A 24,143-nucleotide genomic window follows, 5' to 3' on the forward strand; every position below is an offset into this window, starting at 1 on the left:
CCGCAGGCTCCAAGATTGTTGTAGCTCTGCCCAACACTCCATGCAACTTGCGCAGGTTTAGAGCATTGTTACAGTGTGGCATGAAGCCAGATTGGTCGGGGTGCACCAGGGTGTCTATCACTTTTACAAGCCGCGTCTCCAACATTTTAGCTAGGATCTTAGGCTCTGCATTGAGTAGTGATATTGGTCTTTAAGACGTGCAACATGTTTTAGGTTTACCGTCTTTATGAATGACTACAATGTTGGCAATTCTCTGATCTATTGAAAGTGTCCCTTTTTCTCCGCTATCCCTTAGCATTGAATGAAGGTGGGGAGTTATCTTGTCCGGTCGTAACTTGTACAGCTTGATCGGAATACCGTTAGGTAATGATCTGCAAACCAGTCGGCTATACGTTGTGGGTTTGTGATTGAGTCGGATCCCTCCCCAGTCTGCTCCCAGTCTGGCCGCCCATTCCTTCCTATCCAATCAGGCAATCTTCTTCCCTGCTTTGTCTCCATGTTCATGGAGCCTACTCTGTGGGTCCCTCCCCTGTGCCCTAGCCCTGTATGTTGTTATTACTTTGAATATGTCTTGCTTTAAGCTCAGTAGGTGCACTTTCTCAGGTGTCACCGTATGCTCCAACTCTTCCTATAAATTAAGCACTTCGTCCTCCACCCTCTCCAAGTCTTTTTGTGCGTCCTTTTTCTTACCGGTAATAAGGGATAAGGCCTCTCCACAAATAACTGATTTATAGGCTTCCCATAACATTTGGGCTGATTGCAGTTCCCTCATTTTCTAAGACATAGTGGTTTGTGGTCTGAACTATCTTCTTTCGAATGCCGGGGTCACGTAAGTACCACGGATTAATGGGAGCAATTCTCCCTGCATTCATTTGGCCCAGGACTATATGCATCCAGAACGGAGAATGATCCGTGATGCCCCTGCCCAGATGACGGATCTCTCGGATATATCACGTGCCTGCTTTGCAGGGACTAGGATAAAGTCTATACAGGACAGACTTTTATAGGCACCGGACTGGAAGGTGTATTGGGCCCTATCTGGGTTATGCATCCTCCATCCATCTACTAGTTCCACAGTCTCAAGGTAGTTTGGTAGCCACCGCTATGTAGTTCATATGTCCTGCGGGGGGGTGACGATCCAACTCACCAGATACCACTGCATTAAAATCTCCCCCTACTATGGGGAGGCCTGGTGGGAACAACAGCAGTACTGCCCCTATATCCTTTTATGTCTCACTCTGAAGGCCGTGGGGAACATATACTGAGACACAGGTGATCGTCCGGCCTTCCCACGATCCTGAAATTCCTACATATCTACCCCGATTATCGGACCATGTGGATTGCACCGTGAAAGGGAACGTTTTCTTAACTAAGATGCCCACCCCTCTTGAACCTGATGTAAAGCCTGTGTGTGCAACAAACCTGTACCCACCCCTATTCATTGCTTGGCACGTGTTCCCGATCAGATGAGTTTCTTGCAACAGGATAACATCTGGGGGCCTTTCTTTTTATATAATGATGCACCCTACTACGCTTAATCTTGTCGCCAAGCCCATTGACGTTCCAGCTAAGGACTCTTACACCTACATCCCAGTGTGTACCCATCTGAGATTTCATTCGTATATTGCTCCCGCTCTGTGTATTCACCCAATACAGTCGATTGAACTGATCCTGCAAAAAAATGTAAATCCAAACAACATGAACATTCCCGCCCAACCACCCCCCTCCCTGCTCCCCTGCCCTCTGGGCTTCAACCTGCCCATGATTAAACTTGCAGTGTGCCTGTCGCCCCACAAGGTAAATAAAGGTAGAAAAGTGGGGTGCGTGGTGTCCCCCTCCCATCCCCCCCCCATCTCAAAAATATAATGGCACAATCTTGTACAGGTAACTCAAAATATCACTCAATGATGTACACTGAGAAGGGTCCAGGATGCATGAAGTCACTCGCTGACGTGCCCTACCTTTAGGTCTCATCTCCAACCTGACCTGATCAACATGAAGTCAAAATTAGCGTCCCCACTGCCCTCAGGTTCCCACCCTTCACCTGTTTTACCACATCGTCAAATGGTCCCATGATCAGCGATTCTCCAGCCATTCTGTCGCTGATTCCGGATGTTCAAAGAATCAGGCCCTACTGTCTGCCTCCACTCGGAGCCTGGCTGGGAACAGCATGGCATACTTGTAGCCTGTATCCCTCAACGTCTTTTTGATCTCCAGGAAAGAGCATTGCTGTCTCTGGACTAGCTGGGTGAAGTCTGGAAAGAATGTTATGTCTGCGTTCTCATACTTCAATGGCAGTCCCGCCCTGGCATGCTAGAGTATAACATCTTAGTCTCGTAAGTTGAGGACCCTGGCTAGGATCGGGCGAGGGGGGGGCCGGGTTTCGGCCGACCCCCGGGGACCCTATGAGCTCTCTCAATAACGAAAAACTTTCCCAGCCCCTTGGATTGCAAGTTCAAGGAATTTGGATTTGGGCCCCCCCCCCCCCTCTGGGCTACCCAAAGGTGCTGAGTCACCCTTCATCCTCCGGTCCCAAAACAAAGTGAGACCAACACTGGAGCACCGAGAGAAAGGATATTTATTATCTCATGAGAGAGAGAGCATCAACAACAGACACCCGTAGCTATCTGAGGAGGCAATCTGATCACAGCAGAGCCTTCATAGTTCTTATACCCTTAACCCCCCCCCCCCCCCCCCCCCTTTTCCCTCTGCGTACGAGCTGACAAAGAAGACAAAGTCCGGAGAGGTGTACGTGAAGAACATATCAGCAGATGGTCCATGTGACGGTTAAATAATCGCCACAGGCATACAAAGAAGAATATAGCTTTCTGCAAAATCTAAGAAACTTCCCTTTCGGGAAGTCACATAGGATTCGGATGACTCGTGAGACACAGAAAGGGCAAATAGGGGTGAAGATTCCTGCGCACAAGCTGTTGTATGCAGAGACAAGTCGGGGGAAAGAGTACAAAATGACTGAGCGAGTGTCAATATAAAGAATACATTTTCCACAGGATGAGGTCTTCCACAAAGAGATCTGTAGCCTGCTCCTCTGATTTTTCCGGGACACCCAGGATCCGTACGTTGTTGCGACATCGGCGTCCTTCATAGTCGTTCAGCTTGGATTCTGCAAACTTCCGGAACGTTGACTTGACTTCTAATTGCAGTTGGAAGGCGTCCTCCACCAGGCTTGCAGTGGTTAGTTCAATTTTCTTGACACGTTCATTATTTTTATTCATGTTTGCATGGAGCAGGTTAACCTCTACAGTAATGGTATACATCTTGTGTTCTAGGGAGGTCTTGATACCTGCGATCGCTTCCAGGACGTCTTTAAGTGTGGGTTCCGGCGTTACCTCTCCCTGTGCAGTACCACCCTTGCCGGTAGGGGAGGAATCGGTCATCGATGTCTTGGGGAGCATGCATCTGTCCAGTCAGTTCTGTTGCACTGGTTTGTTGCCCCTTGATGACGACATTGCGCCTTTAACTCTGTTCCAGGTATGGCAACAGAGATACACCACCACCCAAGGTCGCCGGTCACTCCGTCACACCACTCGGCCCCACTTAGGGGCTGGCCTCGTAGTAGAGGACTGGGCAGATATGTACTAGAAATGTCAATTAACGGGTCGTGCAATTGTCTAGTGTCCGACCGAGGGTACTCGCGCCGCAGTCCAAGGGGGTAGGGCGTGCAGATGTGATAATAGGTCACATCCCGAGGGGGGCAACTATGCACCTCCGACATCAATGAGCTGTTGCTTGCCTCTCCGGGGGTGTTACAGGTCAAGCATGACTCCAGTATCGGATTCAGGAGGGTAACTGCTACCTGCGCACCCGCCTCAATAGTTTATGGACTGACTCACATTGAGGGTTGCGCTAGACAAAAGGCGATAGTGATGGTAACAAATGCATGAATGGTGCTCTGCTTGCGGTTATTTTGAGCCAGCATGTGCAGCGAGTGTCTCAGCACTCTGAATGAGCCCTAACTGTGTAGCTCCCTCAGGCCATCCCGGAGTGCTGCATCATTTGTGGGCTGGAGCGTGATATTTATGGTTTACACACTTCGGCCTCCTGAGGATCACAGGCCAAGTAGGTGGCGCTCACTCCACTTCCACGGTGCCACTCTGGAATATAGGCCTCAGCTGTCCCCAAGATCGCCACTCTGATGTGCCTCTCCCCGGTTCTTGGGACTCGCCTCCGCAGCTTCAATTACAATGTAGGAGTGTGGGGAGGGAGGAGGCAACCTCAGACGGGCCACAGTCGGTAGATCGCAGTCCTTGGTGGGGCTCACCAGCCCGTCCACTAGTGCGCCCATGGTCATTCACCAGCTGTCTCCGCACTCGAGGCCCCGGCACCCACTCCTCATCAAGGCCCCGGGGGATCCAGGATCCGTCTCGGGCCTCCCGTAGATGTCCCACGTTGATCACAGCATGGACCCACCTCGGATATCTTCCGGCCATGGATTCCCAGCAGCGGGTTCACCGAGACGATCTTCACTCTCTGTCTCTGCCGTCACACGGAGCCCCGGCCTCCTCGTCTCGTCCAGGCCTCACTGCAAAAACAGCCCGCTCTCAGCCTCTTATCACTGCTCGAGGTCCGCAGTCTCAAGATCGTGTGCCGGACACCTTCTCCTTCACTGATTGCACTGTCAAAATCCGGATGATTGTAGCGGATAGACAGGGGATGAGAGGAATTGGCAGAGCTCCGCTAAGCTGCGGCCATCGCGCTTCGCGGCTTCCATCTTTGCATACTTTTGATAAATATTACTGCCTCCCAGACCAAGCATGCAGTGACTGCAACTTTGCCCGGGTTGTGTTGCATTGCTTCCTGTTTACCTGCACTACTTAATCCCATCTTCCAAAGGGTTTTTGTTGGGGCTCATGCATATGGTGATGAATCTGTGATAAGATATATCCATCATCCTTTGGTTATATTTCTGGTTAACATGTTATTTTCCCGTAGATGCCTCCCCACCCTCTCTCCTAATGAGTTAGTGCTGCAATCAATAAGCTACCCGTGCTGTATTTGTTGATGCTCTTTTGGTTCCTCTCCTCACATCTCAATGGGGCGTAGGTAAAGTGCAGGAACTGACACGAGTGTGCCAGTTTGTGCCTTATGTTCTCCAATACAGTCACATCCAGGATAGACAGTGTGGCTGATGATGCCACATGCCAATGCTGGAGGGCTACGTCTGGTGAAAGTTTACGGATCCAGCATCGGACCTGAATGATATTCATAAGGTGAGGAATCGGTAGGAAGATGGAGTAACTTTGTCTGTACTACTAGATAGTATTAATTTGAATTCACATTTGACAAATCAAGCAGACTGACATGTTCTTTCCCGTTCAACCATTTGACACATGGATTCTGCAAAGTCTAGATATGGATGTCAGACAGACTGGCCCTTCAATTATTGACCTTTCCAGCCTTTCCTGTTACCCATCCTGCTAACAGTGAGTAAGATGCAAACTTCCTTAACCATTGACACAACGAAGTCTGTCACCAAACCTTTTTAAGGATTTTCAATTTCAAAGCCTTTAAATTCTCATTATGGAAACTGCACCAGATGACTGAGAAGTCTTTCCTAGGGTAATGACAACAAAAGCAGTCTCAGTGAATCGAGAGAGGTACCACATCTGCACATATTTGTATGACTGGCTGATGGAATCCTCCTTTCCCCGAGATTTGTTCACACAATCACCTGACTGAACATTTCAATCAACATTCTGCTTTATAGTCACAGCTTTTCCTTCCCCTTCGTTAGATACTGGATAAAGGTGTGGGATAGACTTGCCTCATCCAGGGATACCTTTAGCTATTCAACAAGCGTACAACCAATTCTACTCACTCCATCTTGTGGGGTCAGAAAACCCTGTCCCTGCCGGCCTTTTGTGTCTAGATCCCCTATGTTCGGGAAGGGATGTGCAAGATCCAGAGCTTATATGTCAAATATAGTGTCCCCTGGCACTTCTCTTGTTAGTGCTAGGGGTTCCTTCTGCAGTCTCAATGTCCACTTCCAGTGGTAGTGGTTCCAGGAGTTTGAGTTATTAGGAGTGACACCTTACACTCCTGTAGTGCCTTAGGTCAAGATAACCACAGACTTCTCAGTACAGGTTCCATACCACCATAGACACCTTGCGGTTCACATCTTGGGTAAACTCCTAAACATAAATATTGTGAAGCTGAAGGCATTTGTACTTGTACTAAAACTTTAGGAAGTTAGTTTTCTTTTACACAAATATCACTACAGCGGTGTTGTCCATCAACTAGCAAATATGCATTATTTTGCAACAGTGCACCTCCCTAACTTTGGACAAGTGAATGTGGACTTTGCATTATCAAGATCCTCACATCAGTTTTTTTGATGGGATCACTGAACTCCTTCTTAGCAGACCTACTCATGCCCTTCACAACTTGGAAATGTCCCACCTTTTGAAGAAGCCAGCACTCAACTGAGTGTCCTGGATTGACACTCTCGCCACAGAGACACCATGCTTTTAAACTGTGGCAGGGCTTTTCAGGACATCTTTCTAATTTTATTTATTTCAATGCCAGACTAGTTGTAGGAGCTGCCACTTTCAGTTTTTCTTGCTCGCGCAAAAGATTCTCTTCCAACAGCAGGACGTAGCTCTTCTTTTCCATCCTCGATCACTTAGCTTAATTCCGTAAAAACTGCTGTGTGACTACTTGCGGATATTTAAAGGGAATTGCGTCAACCTCTGTTTTGTTAATTATTTCCTTCCTTAAACTTTCTCTGTATTGCACATGGGCTTTACAAATTACTGTTTAGTATAACATGGCTGGATCTGGTATTGAGGTGGAATCTTGTACGTTTTTCTATTAAATTTCTAAAGATTCAGAAAGTAAGTGGTCTACTTTTAACCTATTCCCACCCCTCTAATAAAACACATTCTTATAACACCCATGTTCTACTCTTTTACACATGGTCATCCATTTGAGATAACCTAGAGAGCTTGAATTATTCTGGCCTCTTCCTCCTGCTCCTTCATAGCCGTAACTGCTTCCTACAAGTTTCATTTCTGTGTCCTGTAGTAATTTCACCCCATAGCCTGCCTCTCCCTCTAATTGCCGTGCATGCTAGTATCCCTTTGGATGCTGCCGGGATGTTGATGTGCTTGTTAGCAGTAGCTTGGTATGAGCTGAGAGTGAAGCAGCTGTGGCTCTTGATTGATGCCAGTAATCATTGGAAGGACCTGTTCATGAACACTTTACAAGGAATCCCACAAGAAAAATGATGGCTAGAAAATAATTCATATTGGCTGCAGATGTGACCGTGGGAGAAGCAAACGTTTATCAAGCTGATCGGGAAGAGACAGGCTTTAGTTCATATAATCTGTAGTCCTGACCTACTATATATATCCTCGGCAACGCTAGCTCGAATTCATTCCACACGGGTGCCTCGCCGATCTGAGATTCACTCCCCTACCCGCCGATCACCTTCTGGATTGGTTTTCCAGACCTCCCACCGGATCGCTTGACCGGTCTCCTACATGGTCGTCTGGATGCACCACCAGACCTGGCTGTCTCCTCGGTTGCCGATTCCGCCGAACTCTCGGACTGGGCTCCTGACCTACGCTGTCCGAGCACTGCACCCAACCCAAGTCCTGATGATGATCCTGACTTAAAAGAGATCGAAACGCCGTCGACCGTCCAGCGCGAACATAAGCGCTCCAGACTAAATGATTCCAGAAACAATACCTGCATAACCATATTGAAGTCTATTCTCAAACAAATGTGGAACCATATTGTTTTTTACTCACTGTATATATTGATCACCAGTCACCTTGCGCCGCCGTCGCTGATTATTGTCACTTGTGTCGCTACCGTGTCTCTCACTCACTCTGAGCACCAAGTACTATTTGGGTTATCTACAATTGTATTACATTGCTCCTTGCAGTGCTGTAATAACTGCAAAATTATCCTGATTATTGTTTTCTTCCCATTTTTGCACTCCTATAATAAATATGGTGCCACGTGCACATACGTGAAAAACCAAAAAGAGCCTCCTTATCTCCTTGTGATAATGTTTTATACAGATCTTAACTAACTGTCTAAATCATACCAGTTGGGATACCATATGTTACTTATTACTATAAACAGGTCACCTCATTTTAGCTTTTACAGACTCCTGTCTGTCCGTTCTAATTCTAGACATACAGGAGAAAGGGTTGGTTCCTTCCCTGCTTTTGCTGCCCCTTTTGTCCTTCTCCGATTATTGGTGGTGCCCTCTCTGCAGCTCCATCAACCCATAAGAATCATTGCTAAACGCTGCTTCAGAGGGCATATCACCAAGACTGATAGCGCCCAAACAAAGCCGAATTGACCAGCTTGGGTTTAACCAGCATCATGTAAGAAAGCATAGCACGGTAATGGAATATTCCTAATGGACGAAATTCGGAAAATGTTGGAGAGCCTACCGCAGCGCGATTGTTTTGTGTGGGGCAGCAAGGAATTGCTTCCCTTGCCACTGTTGTGACTGTCATGATTTAGAAAAGGGTAGTTCAAGGTAGGGGTTGGAGGGATGGATCCATGGCATATTTTCTGGCTACTCCTCAACTTCTTAAATATTTAGATATAAATTCATTGCACACCGATTTATTGCATAGGGGCCAAGTTTCCACATGGATGGATTGTCCTTTTCATATGGTTTCTTTGTATTCTTGGATTTTATAATGGGAATGAATCAGGCTACAAGCCCCAGAATAAAAAGAAAAAAAAAGCTGGAGTATCTAGTCGCACATGCACCTGGGAAACTTGGCAAGACTGACTGCATGAAGATGTATCTTATGTGGATATCCAGAAATTCTCCAACACTTCTGCTGTTGAAGATTTTTGGTCATTTGGGACTGTAGAAATAGACACACATTGTTCTTGAAATGTCTGTAATGTGCTGTTTTTCATCTGTTTTTATTATCAGTGTATGCTAGAGAAAGTTGTTATCTAATGTTTTACATGAGCTTGTTATAGCACAACACATTTTATAAAAAAAAATGTCTTAGTATTGGGAGCACCATATTGATACCCTTCTCTCCTGTTCAAGGCCTCTATGCCTTAACTTGTGTTTTCAAATCTCTCCTTTGAACACGCCCATTGCCTGAATTGCTGTCGACAGCCACTTGTTTGTGCCTAGAATTCTAGTCCCAAGGTGCATACTTGCTAATTCCAGTAACATGTTTGACATGACCTTAGTGGCAAGTGAGACTGGTTACGTGGATTTGTAATGTTTCCTCTATTTTTCTGCAGATAATGTGACACTACAGATTGATGGAGTTCTGTACCTGCGGATACTGGATCCCTATAAGGTAAGTTAGACCGTCTCCTCTGCATTTCACCGGTTACTCCATAAGCAGTTCTTCCTCCTTATGCTACTGTCTTTAATCTCCCATTACAGAAGTAGCTGCTTTAGGTAGTATAAAAACCCTATTGCTGATATCTGATTATGTCATCCAAGTATTTAATGTTTCTTCCTTTATTCTCCTTTCCTTTTGCTTCCACGTGGCCCATTCCCAGGCAAGTTATGGAGTAGAAGACCCCGAGTATGCAGTAACACAGCTGGCTCAAACCACAATGAGGTCGGAGCTAGGTAAACTCTCGCTGGACAAGGTCTTCCGCGTGAGTAGGATTATTATTTTTATTTTCTTAAGCAGTGCCCAACACTAAACCCCTTGCATGTAGTAACTATGTTTGACTTCTGTAAATTGGCCTGTATGTAAATTCTGTTCTATGTCCTGATACCTGAGTTGGGGTGCAGGGCTCAATCAGTTCATGATTTGTGTCTGTAGTTGTAATACAACAGAGCTCCAAATCGCATTGGAAGCTCATAGTGCCAAGTCTGAGTTTTCTTACATATGATCTTAATTACCCCCATCTAATCTCTTGCCAAGCCTGCCCACACTAGGACTTTTAAGGGGGAGGGTTGAGGGGAACATTTTACTAAGTTTTAAAGCAAACCCCAACGTTCTTCAAAAACTCCCACCCTCCTCCCACTTCCCATCTCCAATTAGGCATCACATGGCAGCCAAAGAGACACGTTCCTCATAAAATTTCACTCCGGTCTCTGAGGCATAGTTGTTGCCCTCGCCACATTTCCCCCTCGCCCTCGCCCTCCCCCTCCCAGTGTCTATGGCTGGTTTCCCAGTCCTTTTTTTCAGGAATTTCAGGTCTGGGCTTCAGTAGCACAAATAAATGAAGAGGAATCTTATATAGATCTCGCCATTGTAATTACTAATTTTAGTTTCTGTGTCCTCTCTCATTTTAGGAAAGAGAGTCTCTCAATGCAAATATTGTGGATGCCATCAATCAAGCTGCAGATGTGTGGGGGATCCGATGCCTGCGTTATGAAATCAAGGACATCCATGTTCCTCCCAGAGTTAAGGAGTCCATGCAGATGCAGGTGAGTTTGGTATTTGGGGCTTTGACGTTGCTCTCTTACAATGTCCTTTTAAAGATTGATTCTCCTAAGCGTTTTTTTTTTTACACTTTGGAGCAATGAATCTCTTCTGGTCTAGTATTCACTTAGTTTCAAATCTAGGTGCTACACTGGTAAAGAGGGGGCAATGAAAGAAATGTACTGGATTTAAAATGTCTTTATATTTTAAGGTTTTATTTGTGATGCTCTGCTACCTCATAGGTGAATCGCCCTAAAGAAAACCATCAACCTATGTCTCACCTCTTTTATGGTCTGGCTTGACACCACAGCTGCCACCAGGCAATTATGTGAGCATCACTAGAGAGGGGCTTTGGCTCCATCCACATGTTGGGAACCTGGAATGCATGTTTTGGTTAGACAGAATCTGTGTGCTTCAACAAAATAGTGCTTGCTATTCACACAGCTGTAATCATTTTGTTTATATATCCAGCTCTCTAAACTTGAACTTTCACGGGCAGACACATGGCATTGGAATTCTATTAAAGTGTCCTAAATAGCTAGATAATTGATGTTTTTTTTTCTCAGAAGCACAGATGGGAGGAGGGAGTCATTAACCTACATGGATTTTTAGGTCTGGCTTGACAGGGTAACTGTCACTTGAGCTTTTAACCTAGACCAATATTAATCTACAGTTCATTACTTCCCTCACAAATACACCATGCTATTTGTGTAATGCTACACATTACCATACATCATGCCTTTAAAGCCAGACCTCTGGTGTTGCTAATGCTTGGCTTAACCTTTTGTAATAAAAACTGACTCTCTAGTTCACATTTTAAAATGTTGCAGCATGGTTGTAATGAGCGTGTGCCTACCTGTAATGTAATGTAAAGCAAACTTATAAAGTGCACTATCACCCCACGGGTATCCTGGTGCTGAGTTACAGTCGCTCCCCTAAATGTATTTATTTATTTATTTATTTATAGTCTTGTATCGCGCCTGAATCAGCCCCGGAGGGGTATCTCTGCGCGTAGCTACTGCAAGAATATGCCAAATTGTAGTGATGGTGGGATAGAAAGAGAGGATGGCCGGATTATTATTGTGCAAACAAGAGAGTCTTTACTGCAAGAATATGCCAAATTGTAGTGATGGTGGGATAGAAAGAGAGGATGGCCGGATTATTATTGTGCAAACAAGTGAGTCTTTAATTTTTTCCTGAAGGAAAAGAGGTTAGTGATCAGCCTCAGTTGGGGTGGAAGAGAGTTCCACAGCATGGGGCCTTTGAGGGAGGGTGCTCGCCCCCCCTGCCTAGCTTTAGTGACTTTGGGTACTTGTAGCAGCATAGTGTTGCTAGAACGCAGAGCACGTCCAGGGGAGTAGGGAAGAAAAATCTCTTTTAGGTATTTGGGACCCGACCCATATATGCACTTGTGCATGATACAGCAGATTTTGAAGTCTATTCGTTGTTGCACCGGGAGCCAATGAAGGTGGGAAAGAAGGGGACGAGAAGGGGTGCGGGGAGGGGCATTCAGGATGAGTCTTGCTGCAGTATTCTGCACTACCTGCAGTTTGCGTAGTTGTTCCTGGTTGGCGGAAGTGAGTAGACTATTACAATAGTCCACTCGTCCAAGAACTAGTGCCTGTACCAGTGTTTTCCTATGGGTGTTGGGTAGGAAAGGGAAGATACGCCGTAGAAGACCTATTGTACGGAAGCATGTTCCCGTAACCTGACTAACATGATCTTTCATGATCAGGGCTTGGTCCAGGCGCACTCCCAGATTTTTAATGGTTAGTTTGGGCGCTGGGACAGGTCCTAGCTCGAGTGGCCACCAATCCGGCGACCAGAGCCTGGTGGCCCCTCCAAACAACATGACTTCCGTCTTGGACACATTGCATTGGAGGAAGTTTCGGGCCATCCAACCCGCCACCGCTCTCATTCCATCTTGGAAGGATTTCAAGACTGCAGGTGTTATGGTCTGAAAGGGGAACAACAGCTGAGTGTCGTCAGCGTAAGAGATTGGAAAGAACCCATATGATCTAATAATCTCTGCCAAAGGGGCCACGTATACGTTGAATAACGTGGGGCTCAGACATGAGCCCTGTGGTACACCCTTGGTAAGCTTCCTGCAGACAGATTTATGGGAGCCCAGTTTGACCCCTTGCTGTCTATCTGCAAGAAAGCTTTCAAGCCACGCAAGGGCGGTCCCTTTTACTCCCACTGCCTTCAGACGGTCGAGGAGAATTTTGTGCGACACCGTGTCGAAGGCAGCGGACAAGTCCAATAGCACCAGAATCACTGAGCTCCCCCTGTCAAGTGACATTCTGATGTTATCTGTCACTGAGAGGAGGGCTGATTCGGTGCTATGGTTGGGCCTAAAACCAGATTGCGAGTGGTCTAGGCCGCCCGCTGCCTCGATGTAGCTGGACAGGTGTGTATTGACATGCTTCTCTGCCATCTTGCTGTAATAAGGCAGAAGGGAGATGGGACGGAGGTTGGAGAGCTCCGTCCACGGGAGCGCCGCATTCTTGCGGATGGGGTTCACTACTGCGTTTTTCCACTCAGCTGGTACTTTTCCCTCTTTTAGAGACTGATTGATTACATCCTGAATGTGGGGGGCTAACAGGGTACGGAGGGAAGTTAGAGTCTTAACAGGAATAAGGTCATTCGGTGATCCAGATTTTACTTGGGTCATTATTGTGTAAAGCTCTTCAGTATTGACAGGAGGGAATGTAGTTAGTGTGGAGTTGGTATTTTTATTTGGGGCGGAGACATTCTGGATATCACTATTTGGTTGGGATACAAGAATTTTTTCGTAGATGGCTTCTATTTTGTTTTCGAAGTATGATGAAACTTCTTCGCATAAACTTTGTGAGAAGTCATCTGGGCTTATACAAGCCATGGGTTTTGTGAAAGTTTCAAGGATCCTATACAATTCTTTAGGAGAATTACCGGCTTCTATGAGTTGTTGAGCGATACTGTTTTTACGGGCAGCTTTGATATGTTTGTAATAGTTGTTTTGCGCTGCACGATGTGCCTTTTTGTTCTCCTCAGAGTGTGATTTCCTCCATCTTTTCTCTATCCTCCTGCATTCTTGCTTCTCTTTCCTAAGAGCCTCGGTGTACCATTTTTCCTGTTTGGCTACGGGGTGCTGTTTAAAAGTTTTCAGGGGGGCAATTTTATCCATGGCTACGGTGAGAGATTGCTGGAGCATGGTAAGCTTGTGTTCTACTTCTTCCGCATCACTGATCTCGGGTTTTTCCCACACCTTTTGTAGCATCTCCAGTGTAAGTTTGTGCCACTGTCTGCGTGTGGTGGGGGGTAGAAGTTTCTTATGGGGACCTACGTTAGCTTTAAAAATAGTAAATTTTAATAAAAAATGATCTGACCAGTTGACGCACGAATGTACCAAAACGGATGCCTGTCTCGCGTTATATCCTGGAGAAGAGCCAGGTTTTAAGCTTCTTCCTAAAGGGGAGGAATTCATCAGTTTGCCTAAGGAAAGGTGGGAGTGTGTTCCATAATCGGACAGCCGCATAGCTAGAAGCTCTGCCTCCAAACCTGGAGGTTCTAATTCTGGGAGTGCAAACCAGGTGAGCTGTGGAAGATCTAAGACTTCTTACGGGAGCATGCCAGACACAATTTTCCTGCAGTGGTACTGGTCCGAGTCCATGGAGAGAGTTGAAAACAATACAGAGTGACTTGACCTGTATTCTCTGTGCTAATGTAAGTCAATGAAGCTCATTAAGGACCGCAGAGGCGGAAGCTCTGCGTGCCTTCATTGGGGCTACTTTTGCTGCTATCGTCTGTATTCTTTGTAGTTTTATAATCAGAAAGTTAGGAGAGCCAAGCAGCAAAGTGTTAGAATAGTCCAAACAGCTAAGAATAACAGTTCTCACCACGAGGGCACTAGCTGTCATGGGTAGCATATGGAGAATTTTCTGCAGTGCTTTAATGAGGGAGACTCAAGTTCCAACTGTTTTGGTTACATGATTTTCTAAACTCCTTTTGTCATCAAAAACTACCCCGAAGTTGCGTACTGCCACAGAGGGTATAGAGGGGCTTGTCACCTGGAATAGGCCAAAAATTGGCCGGGAGCGGACAAGGGAGTTTCTTGGCCCTAAAGTACAAGAGTTCTGTTTTTCCCCGGTTGAATTGCAGAGAGTTGTCCGTAAGCCATCTAGTAGTTTTTTGCATGCACTCATGATAATCACTAGATGGAATAGACTGATTCCCCTTTAAAGACAGGATGAGTTGCATGTCATCCGCATAGTTCACCAACTTGATATTGTAGGATTTGATGATGGGAATCAACTGACTCATATAGATATTGAAAAGGATCGAACTGATTGACGAGCCTTGGGGAACACCATGCTGAATGGTACCAAAATGTGAAAGATAGGGGGCGAAGGGCCACTGCTTGCTGCCTGTTCTCAAGATAGGACTGGAGCAATTTCAGTGCCGTGCCCTCCACCCCAATTTCCGGGTGCCGCCTCAATAGGATTTTATGATTGACTGTGTCGAACGCAGTAGACATGTCTAGTAAGATCAAGATAGCCGACTGACCCCTGTCTGCCCGCATTCTAAGCTGGTCAAGAACTGTTATCAAAGCGGTCTCCGTACCGTGACCCGGACGAAAACCAAATTGAACATCTTCAAGCCCATGATTAGTGTCCAGGAATTGAGAGAGACCTGTTGGTCAAACAAATGCATAATGGCTTCAGTCGGACTATGACTGAATAGGAACAGACAATAGAGTCTCTGATACAGGTACTCTATTGCTATTACCACCAATACTTTCTATAGAGTGATGCTTGGATTTTAAGTGGCAAATCTAGCACCCTGGAGTATAGCGGCCAGCATTTTATTTCAGTCTAGAAAGAGTTCTAGATTGTTAGACCTGGCACCTTTGGCGTGCGTCTACCTTCTATTTTTTGCTTTTGGCTCATGTTTTGCTGGTTATAGATGCTTTGGGCACTGTGCCACTGCTATTCAGTGCCACAGTGCAAGAGCTCCCTATGGTAAATTGATGTATGGATTAGTGACTCCATGATTGGCTGGTTTGGTTTACTTGTCAGACCCTAGTACAGTGCACTGCGTGTGCCCAGGGCTTGTAAATCAAATGCTGCTGGTGAGCTTGCAGCACTGGTTGTGCCACCCACAGAAGCAGCCCGTAAAGTGTGTCTCAGTTCTGCCATTACAGAGCCTGTGTGCAGTCTGGTACTGCCTTGTTGACTGGCAAGTGCACCCACTTGCCAGCCCCTAAACCTTCTCTTTTCTGCATATTCGTCACCCCTATGGTAGGCCCAAGGGCAGGGTGCATAGTAGGGAAAAGGTAGGACATATCCTGATGTGTGTGGCATGTCCGAATGGTGAATTATAGCCATTTTTGTTTTTTACTATTGCAAGGCTACCTGTTCCCCATAGACCAGAATGGGCAGTTTGATTATAACATCTTATAATCCTAACTGACTCCAGGAACTAGGTAGAAATTAGAGTTTAGTATACCTGAACTCAGAATAATAAAATACATCTTTTAGTGAATTTGGTTTTAACATTCTGTGTTTGAAAATACCTCTTTTAGAAAGTAGGTATTTTCTTGCCTAACTATCCAAGCCTGCCTCTGCTAGGTTGTGTATTCCTTGTCTGGAGTTTGAGTGACAGGGCTGGGGGATTCCAAGAGAAAGGTTGAGTCAGCACAGGGCTGAGTAGACCAATCTGCATGTAGAGTGAGGGGAGGGGCTCACCTGGGACCTGAATAGGGCTGTGCCTGCCTTCCACAATGCTGACTTCACCTCCTGTGGTGCACCTGATGTACCTGGCCCACACAAGAAGTGTCTTGTCAACGAAGTTCTCCAGGACTGACCAGAACTGGTTTGGACTAGGTACAGACACTCTCTGCCTTCACAGAACAAAGAGAATAGGTTATAAAACCAGACCCCAGAAACTTAGATCACTTTTGGGAAACAAGAAGAACCTTTGCTGAGGAGAGGAACCAGAGAGAAACTGATGGAGGAGACTGTTTGGGGGATTGGCCTGCAGTGGTAGCCTGGCTGCCAAAGAAAGGAACTTTGTGCTACTTTCATCAACTTGTAAAGGATCTCCACGGGCTTGAAGATAGGGCTTGGCTCCTGCTGAAGTCTCAGGGATAACAAACTTCACCAACCAGCTCCCCGCATCACCGGAGAAGCATGTCGCAGGGCCTGTCGCGGCTCAAAAGAATCATTGAGTCGCCGCACGGCCGTCTGGTGTGCACCCATCGTTGTCGCATCAAGAAGAAGCCATTTTTGTTACATTGTACCGGATCTTCATCGCATCACCATGTTGCGGGTCACACCGCCACAGAAGCACAGTAAGAAATCAATGTATCACCTCTCCATGCAGAGAAGAATCGACGCATCACCGTCCCCTGCACAGCAGTAGGGAACGGACGCATCACCGTTCTTGCGTGTAAGGAACCGACGCATCACCTTACCTGCAATACTTTCGTTGTATAGCGTTACTCATCCAAAGGTACATTGAACTTAGTGTTGCATTTATCATCTAAAGAGAACTAAGCTATTTCTACCATTTTTAAAGTACAGTATTGTGGATTTTTGTTGTTTGTGGTCTTGTGTTAAGTCTATATGAAAATACTTATTTTTATACTATAACTTGTGTGGTGTCCATCTGTAGTGTTGTTACTGTGTTACTGTATGTGTTCACAAATGCTTTACACACTGCCTCTGAGATCAGCCTGCCTGCTCATGCCAAGCTACCAAGGGGGCGAGCAGGGGTTATTTTAGGAGTGTACCCCCTTACCCTGACTAGACACAAGGGTCACTATTTGGTCGAAAGTACCTACCACTGCCAACTAGAGACTCCCAAATCTAACACAGACCAACATAAAATAGGAAAGGTGTCCATCTTTTGGGGGAACTGTTAAAAAGGGTGTTGGAAGCCTTAAACTAAATAGTTTAAAATTATCAATTATATTTTTAAAGGGCAATTACCTGGTGTTTTGAATATAAGAACTTAGTTTTCAGTTATTTGTGATGTATTTCCTAAATAGTAGCAGAATGATGATTTTCTTATTGTTTAGTACATTTTCCAGTTATATTTGTCGAAAGAGTTATGGGGATTAAAAACGATTTAAATGAACAAAGCTTAATCATTAGATATGTCCACCATAAAAAAAAATCATGTTACCTTTCTGTGACCAGCAGAGACATATGTCTGGCCAGAAACATTTTTATGTGCAAGCGATATAATCTTCACTTCTTAGAAATTAGACTTTTGAACCAGGATTACATTAATCAACAGGATGATATTTTAACACTGAGAGCCCTCTAGCAATATCCATGCCAATTCTTAGCCTACCATGTAAGGATAAAAGTGTCAAGTTAAAGTTCTGTGACCACTGAAGTAATTCCAGTATAAATAATACCACTGAACATGTTGTGGAGAGATTTATTATTCACCCAGAATGTTTTACTAAGGGATAAATACTTCCTGATCTTATGCTCAAGAATAAATGTTCCCAGGGTACTGTGCCAGGCAATAAGTTGTGCTGAATGGGATCCTCTTCATAGGGCTGCTGCTTTTGGTTGGCCTTTGGCTTTGCTGGATTTTCCACTACTTGACTGCCGCAAAGATTCAGGTTTACAATCTCCAGCTCCTGGACATGCCTGTTCTGGTGCTGACTGAGTGGAATGGGTGTAGCAGAAAAGTGCTTCTTTCCATTGCAGCCCACGTTCAACCAACCATCCCTCATAGCTTTTCTACCAGTGAACAGAAGCGGACAGAGACATGATGGTGTTGTGGCCCCAGCACAAGAATCAGTCCGAAAGCATGTCTGCAGTCTCCACACTGAGATGGGTGTTCAGCCGGTTTGACAGAATGCATGATAAATGATCCTTCCCTTCTCTCCAAGTGGGATTCAAACCATGAAATTGATGTTGGTATTTGGGTTTGCAGGAGATGATTTGATGTGCTGCAGGACAATCCAGATTGTGTATATATTTAATTGTAACCTATCCCTTTATACAACTGACCAAAGATTCTATTTGTTCCTCGCATTTGCCAGTTAGAAAGATGCTGAGTTAAAATCGCTCACACTTCCACCATCTAGTAGTTGGCCTGGAAATTACCATTAAGTTTCTCTAAATCAAATTGACCATAAGTATGCCTAGAATAACTCACCTAGACATCGAGTTACAATCCACAATGCGCCACACGTTATTACCATTCCTTCCCTATATAGAGATCTGGATTTTGGCAAAGACTTAAGACACTGTCCTGTTCCACATTAAGCCCCTCAAATATATTGGATGATCCTCCAACCGCCTCCCCATGGATTCTGTTTTTTTGCATACTTACTCCATTGCTGAGGAAGCTTAATGCGTGTCTGTGTTTAGGTGGAGGCAGAGCGAAGGAAGCGGGCTGTGGTGCTGGACTCTGAAGGAGCTAGAGAATCTGCCATAAACGTGGCAGAAGGCAAGAAGCGGGCCCAAGTTCTGGCCTCTGAAGGAGAGAAGACGGAACAGATAAACCGAGCCGCTGGTAAGTTTTCCAGTTCATAAGGGGACCATCTGTCCATCCAGTCCTTCTTACCAAGGCTCACTTATTTACGAGTGATTCTCTGTTATTCTAGTCTAGGATGTTCCCCTCCTGCAAAATAATTCGAAGCGTTTCGTGTTGCACTTTTCTGACCAGATGAGTTCCCCCCTGGTAATCAATGCATGTCTCTTTGTGCCTTTAACAGACCCTGCCAGGGTATAGTATAACCAAGCTATTATTAAAGATTGTCCTCTGAAGAGGTGTCCAAACCAATACATTGTATTTCATGTGCACTGTGTATTTGCATCCATCCATTTAGTCAGGTTTATCTTAGTCCACTAATGTGCTGTTTGAGTGAGGCTGAATGATAATATCCTTTAGAAGGACTGTGAGTGACAATAGGTGGAACTGGCTTATGTGTCACATGTCGGAGAGGGCTGCTTCTGTCCTTGTTGGGACCTTGAAAGGTTCTTCAGTTTACTTTGATACCTTTCTGGGCTCAGAATTGACTAACGGAGAAAGTTGTAGTCCTCTGAAGTTTCAAATAAGGCCTCAAGGGAATGAATCCCACTGAAGGGTACATGTACCTGTATTAGGGCAGCAAGGCGACTGGGTGTTTCGGATTACCATTAGAATGAGGGGTGTAGGTGAATTTACTTGGGATACTGTGAGCTTGTGTTTTATAAACTAACTTCAGTGAGAAACAAGACTCCTGGGTTGTCTCGTAGCTGCATTTTGATGTATGAGCTGCACATCCGCAGTATGTAATAAATATCAATTTATTGCCCTTGTTTCTTTCATTAATCTATCTGATTTAGCATGTAAACTTGTCCTACGATATTCATGTTTCTTGAACATGCATACAAATAGCCTTTGATTTGAATTCTCTCTTTACCCTGCTTGATCTTCCGATTTAGAAGTTTTCTTTAAAGTGCTTCTGTCCTGCTCTTTACAGATATTGTCTGCTGTTTACTGCTGTTTTGTGCTTGGGGTTTTCAGCTTTATATGCAGCCTGTTTTTTTTAGTGGGGAACCAACATTAATTCTGTTTCCCAATAGGTGAAGCGAATGCTATCCTGGCAAAAGCCAAGGCGAGAGGAGAAGCCATCCAAGTGCTGGCAGAGGCCCTGACAAGTCAGGTAGGTTTCATCGGCCTGAAGAAAGAGAAGAGCAGAGGTTTGCTTTCTTGTAGGTCTGTTTCTGATGGTCTTTCGAGGTGATTTTTAGAACTTTCTGAAAAAAAATATCTTTGGCCCTGCGCGGAGGCACTAATTACTGACAGGGCCCTCTGGTAGTTCATGATGCAATTCTATTATTTTTAGCTTTTTTTGTCTCTAATGTGAAAATATACTATCAGCAGATCACCTCCACACAACTGGAGTGACCCTAGCAGCATCCACATCTTTTCCACGTTTACTGGCAATGGACTTCCTCCTCGTCTTTATCCCTTCAACAAGTGAAAATACCTCCTTTTCTAGTTCATTTTCTCAGCACCAATGAGAAACTGCTTTGTAGCAAAATTGTAGCCTCCCGTTAAATTCTATCTTCATCATCATCTCCATTCCTTTAGTGTCCTTCAAAGTACAGCCTCTTTCCTCCTAGGGCAGCGACAGCTATTGAATTTAGGATAAAGGATAAAGCCCACTTACGTAGTCACATGACATCAGATTGTGTTGGGGAGATTGCTGCTGCCATATTTATTTGGTGGCAGTAGGTGGTGAGAGTGTATCAGTGGTGCAGCTACAAAACTGGTGATGGAGTTGGGCTGTGTGATTGCAGGCTACTGTTCGAGCTAAGGTGATGTTTATAGTATCTAAGTATAATTTGTGCCACAGTATCTATTTCTAATTTGTGGTCCAGTATCTGGTTATTGGCAAAGGATACCAGTTAAGATTTTAAGTAAATAGTATTTTATCCCTCAATTTTAGAAGACGTAACTAAAATGGGTTATTAAAGAGTGGAAAAGTAATATGGGCTCTTATTTTTAAAAGCCTATAAATATATGCTTGAATATTACTGTTTTAGTGGCTACAAATTAATGTAACAAAAAGATACAATTTTACCCCATGTCAGACAGCAATAAAGGTAAAGCACCCCCTGGTGACTACCAGCTGATGAGCATACTAGCAGGTCAGTCCGGGGTAATACTTTATCAGTTACTCTCTAGGATTAATTTTGGGATTACTGATATGGTTTTGAACATTAGAACACACTGGCATGCTGCTTCCCTCGAAGCCTGTTGAGAACATAACTCTAATGATGTTCAGTTGCTGTATTGTAATACATCTCAGAATATAGTCTTTTCTCTAAATGGAGTCTGTAATTTCTAGGAGGATTACAGACGTGTATTGTACTTAAATGATGTGATTATTTTCTGTGGATGTAGTTGTAATCCGTGATTAGGAAACATTTTAAATTTGTTCTCACGTTTTGCCCTCCGTCCTCTCTTAGAATGGCAATGCAGCGGCTTCCCTCACTGTTGCAGAGCAGTATGTGTCCGCTTTCTCTAACCTTGCGAAGGACTCCAACACTATCATACTGCCATCTAACACTGGTGACATCCCAGGCATGGTTACACAGGTAAGTGTGTAGCACACTCCTCCCATAACACCTTCTTCCATTCCTTTCCCCTCTGTCTATATTGTCAATACCCGTGTTACAAGATGTGTTCTATAAAATATGCAGCCGCATAGAGCTTTCAAGAAAGAATTGTAGTTCATAATGTATCGACATGTGATCCTTGTTACTGGGTGCCATGGGTGATGCCTGTATGCACTTTAGGGAAAGTGTAGTCATGCTATTAAGTGCTAATATCGAAGTGGTGCTTTAATGTGCTGCACGTAGCCTCTGCCACTATCTGGTCTTCCTCACTCAATTACTTTGCAAAATGAAGGAGTGTGTCAAAGGCCATCGAGGGCAGCTGCTTTCAGGAGTTTCTGAACATGCACCTCGGACCTTCGACTAATGCAGAGCTGCCTTCATGATTTTGGTGCTTGAACTGTTCAATTTTCAGCTGCAATGTGATCATTGAATTATGTGCAATCGTGGTAGGACCGGAACATGCATCATTACCAAGTAAAACTCTGTAACTCATCATCTTTCATCCTTATTTGTCATTCAGCTCTGGGTTACAGTATTTATGGTTATGTCTATGTCTAGGCGTGCCAACAAAACCATAATTAATATGGATGCATTCTTGAAAGAATAGGCACAATCTGTCAGCATACTTTTTAGGCCCTTTAATCTCATTGATGGCTTTTTGGGGGGAGTTAGATGAGACCATATTGTAGTAGGCTGAACACATCATAACCAGTATTCCCTTCAGTTACATCCAGTGGTCTCTTGGAACATCCAAGTTGAACAGAGGGAGAATTATTAAGTGGGTGCTGCCTCTCCTACCATCATGTTCAATTGGTGTGAGAACAGCATCTTCATAATGCCTTCATTGCTGGAGCCAGGAGTGTTTAAGTTTGAATGCAGTTTGTAGGGCCAGATGTTCTCGCATGCTAAAGAATGCTTTGTCACTGTGTCTTATTAGATGTGTTGCTTTCCCGTGGACAGTCAATCTGTGATGCCACTAGAGATGGTTCATGAATTTGTCGGACCTTCAGTAGAGTATAGGGTGTGTTGGTTAGGATCATAATCCTCTTTTACTTGTACCCTTCGAGGGGAGAGGACCTGGGTATTTCTCCCCTGCAGAGTCTAGGCAGATCACAGTAATGGGTTCATTATGTTCCTCCATTGTGTATGGGGAGAAGTATGATGTTACACATGTTTGAGAACAAGATGTTGCATGCAAGGTGAATAACGTGCATGTAATACAGTGTGTGAATATTCACAAATTGATGGTTTCCGTACAGGTTGATTTTTTGGGGGAGGATGTGAAATCTGCCTGCATTGTGTCCCATGAGCCCCTCCTTCCAAACAATACAGTGGACTAAGGGTGATGTGTGGACTTAAATCTGTGGTCAGTCTAACCCAAGTTGTCCTCACTATGTCTAGCTCTTCCATTAGTGTTGTGCAAGGAGCTGCTGAGACACTGTGACCCTAGTATACAAAATCCCTTGACCGTTTAGACCCAGCCTTCCCACTGCTTCTGCAAAAAGGTGTCTGGATCAGCACAGGAAGTCATATTATCAAGGACCTTTACCTATTTACGACAACTTTCTTTAAAGCTGGTAAAGACACTGCCGCTTTGATATCCAGTTTGGAAGTTGGTGCACTGATAACTGAGAGAAGAGCAGTAGGCTGCTGACCAAGAGAACAAAGGCAAGACCCAGCTGACTCTACTCTACCTGGAGGACATTTTGATGGATGTAATAAGCCCATGAGTCCCAATGATCTTGCATCTCAGATGGGCAAAATCAACTAAGCTACTTCAAAGGTTGCAAACCTGCAGAAATGCACTGCAGTAAGAGTGTTGTCCCTTTCTCATCTAGACAAAAGAAGTGGGTAGCTGTTCTCCAGGTCGAAATGGTCGGTCATATTGAAAAGTACAGCAGTAAATCAAACTGCAGGATGTCCTCAGGCTGGCATGAGTTTGTACTCCCCAAAAGGAAAGCATTGTGATGCCAATGCCCCTCTAAAATACACTTCCACTGTTGGACAGACTGCCTGTTACTAATCCTCCAGCATCAGCAGAGTGCGGAAGGAAGGCTGTGCCATGAATTGAATGTATTTAGCACTACCCTCCACTTGTTGCCGCTCGCGTTGTGTACAAGAGCTGTGGGCATCTCGAGAGGTAGTCTGTTTGGTTGTTGACCCTAGGCCTGTACTCTATCTTGGAGTCATAGGCCTTTAGGTAAATGCCCACTTTTTAAACCGTGGTGGCAAGTGAGGAGCAGTGGCCATGGTCAAAGTTATTAGTAGTTTGTGATTAGTGGTCACAGAAAAATATTGCCCATAGGAATAACTGTGAAAAATTCTGTTTGCTGGTTAACTACACTTCTTACTTGATCTGAGAGTACCAAATCTCACGTCTTTAAAATCTCTGATTGAAAACTGTCGGTGACAGCTGTTTCTCTTTTTCTTGCATCAGTATTGTCCCCAAATCAGAAGGACTGGCATCCACCACCCCATTTTAATAAAGTCGAAGTACAGAATGGTGGCACCATGGAGCAGTGCATCTTTCATAATCTGGAATGCCTCTCCATGTTTTCTGGTCCAGGCCTGCAGTACCTTGGGCTTTGTGAGATTATGCAGTGGTTCTATCAAAAAGGCTAGATGG

At 44.9% G+C, this 24,143-nt stretch overlaps 1 protein-coding gene across 1 annotated transcript in view; it reads left to right on the forward strand.

The window, feature by feature from the left end:
- The window catches only part of STOML2 (stomatin like 2), a 121,377-nt gene that overhangs the window by 83,642 nt on the left and 13,592 nt on the right, over positions 1–24,143 (forward strand). The window contains exons 4-9 of the mRNA XM_086960250.1: positions 9,256–9,314; positions 9,523–9,624; positions 10,271–10,405; positions 18,776–18,920; positions 19,976–20,055; positions 21,368–21,496. Of these exons, the coding sequence (XP_086816376.1) occupies positions 9,256–9,314; positions 9,523–9,624; positions 10,271–10,405; positions 18,776–18,920; positions 19,976–20,055; positions 21,368–21,496 (650 nt within the window). The remainder of the gene's footprint in view (positions 1–9,255; positions 9,315–9,522; positions 9,625–10,270; positions 10,406–18,775; positions 18,921–19,975; positions 20,056–21,367; positions 21,497–24,143) is intronic.

The sequence above is a fragment of the Lissotriton vulgaris genome, chromosome 3_1 (assembly GCF_964263255.1).
Source record: "Lissotriton vulgaris chromosome 3_1, aLisVul1.2, whole genome shotgun sequence".
NCBI lineage: Eukaryota > Metazoa > Chordata > Amphibia > Caudata > Salamandridae > Lissotriton > Lissotriton vulgaris.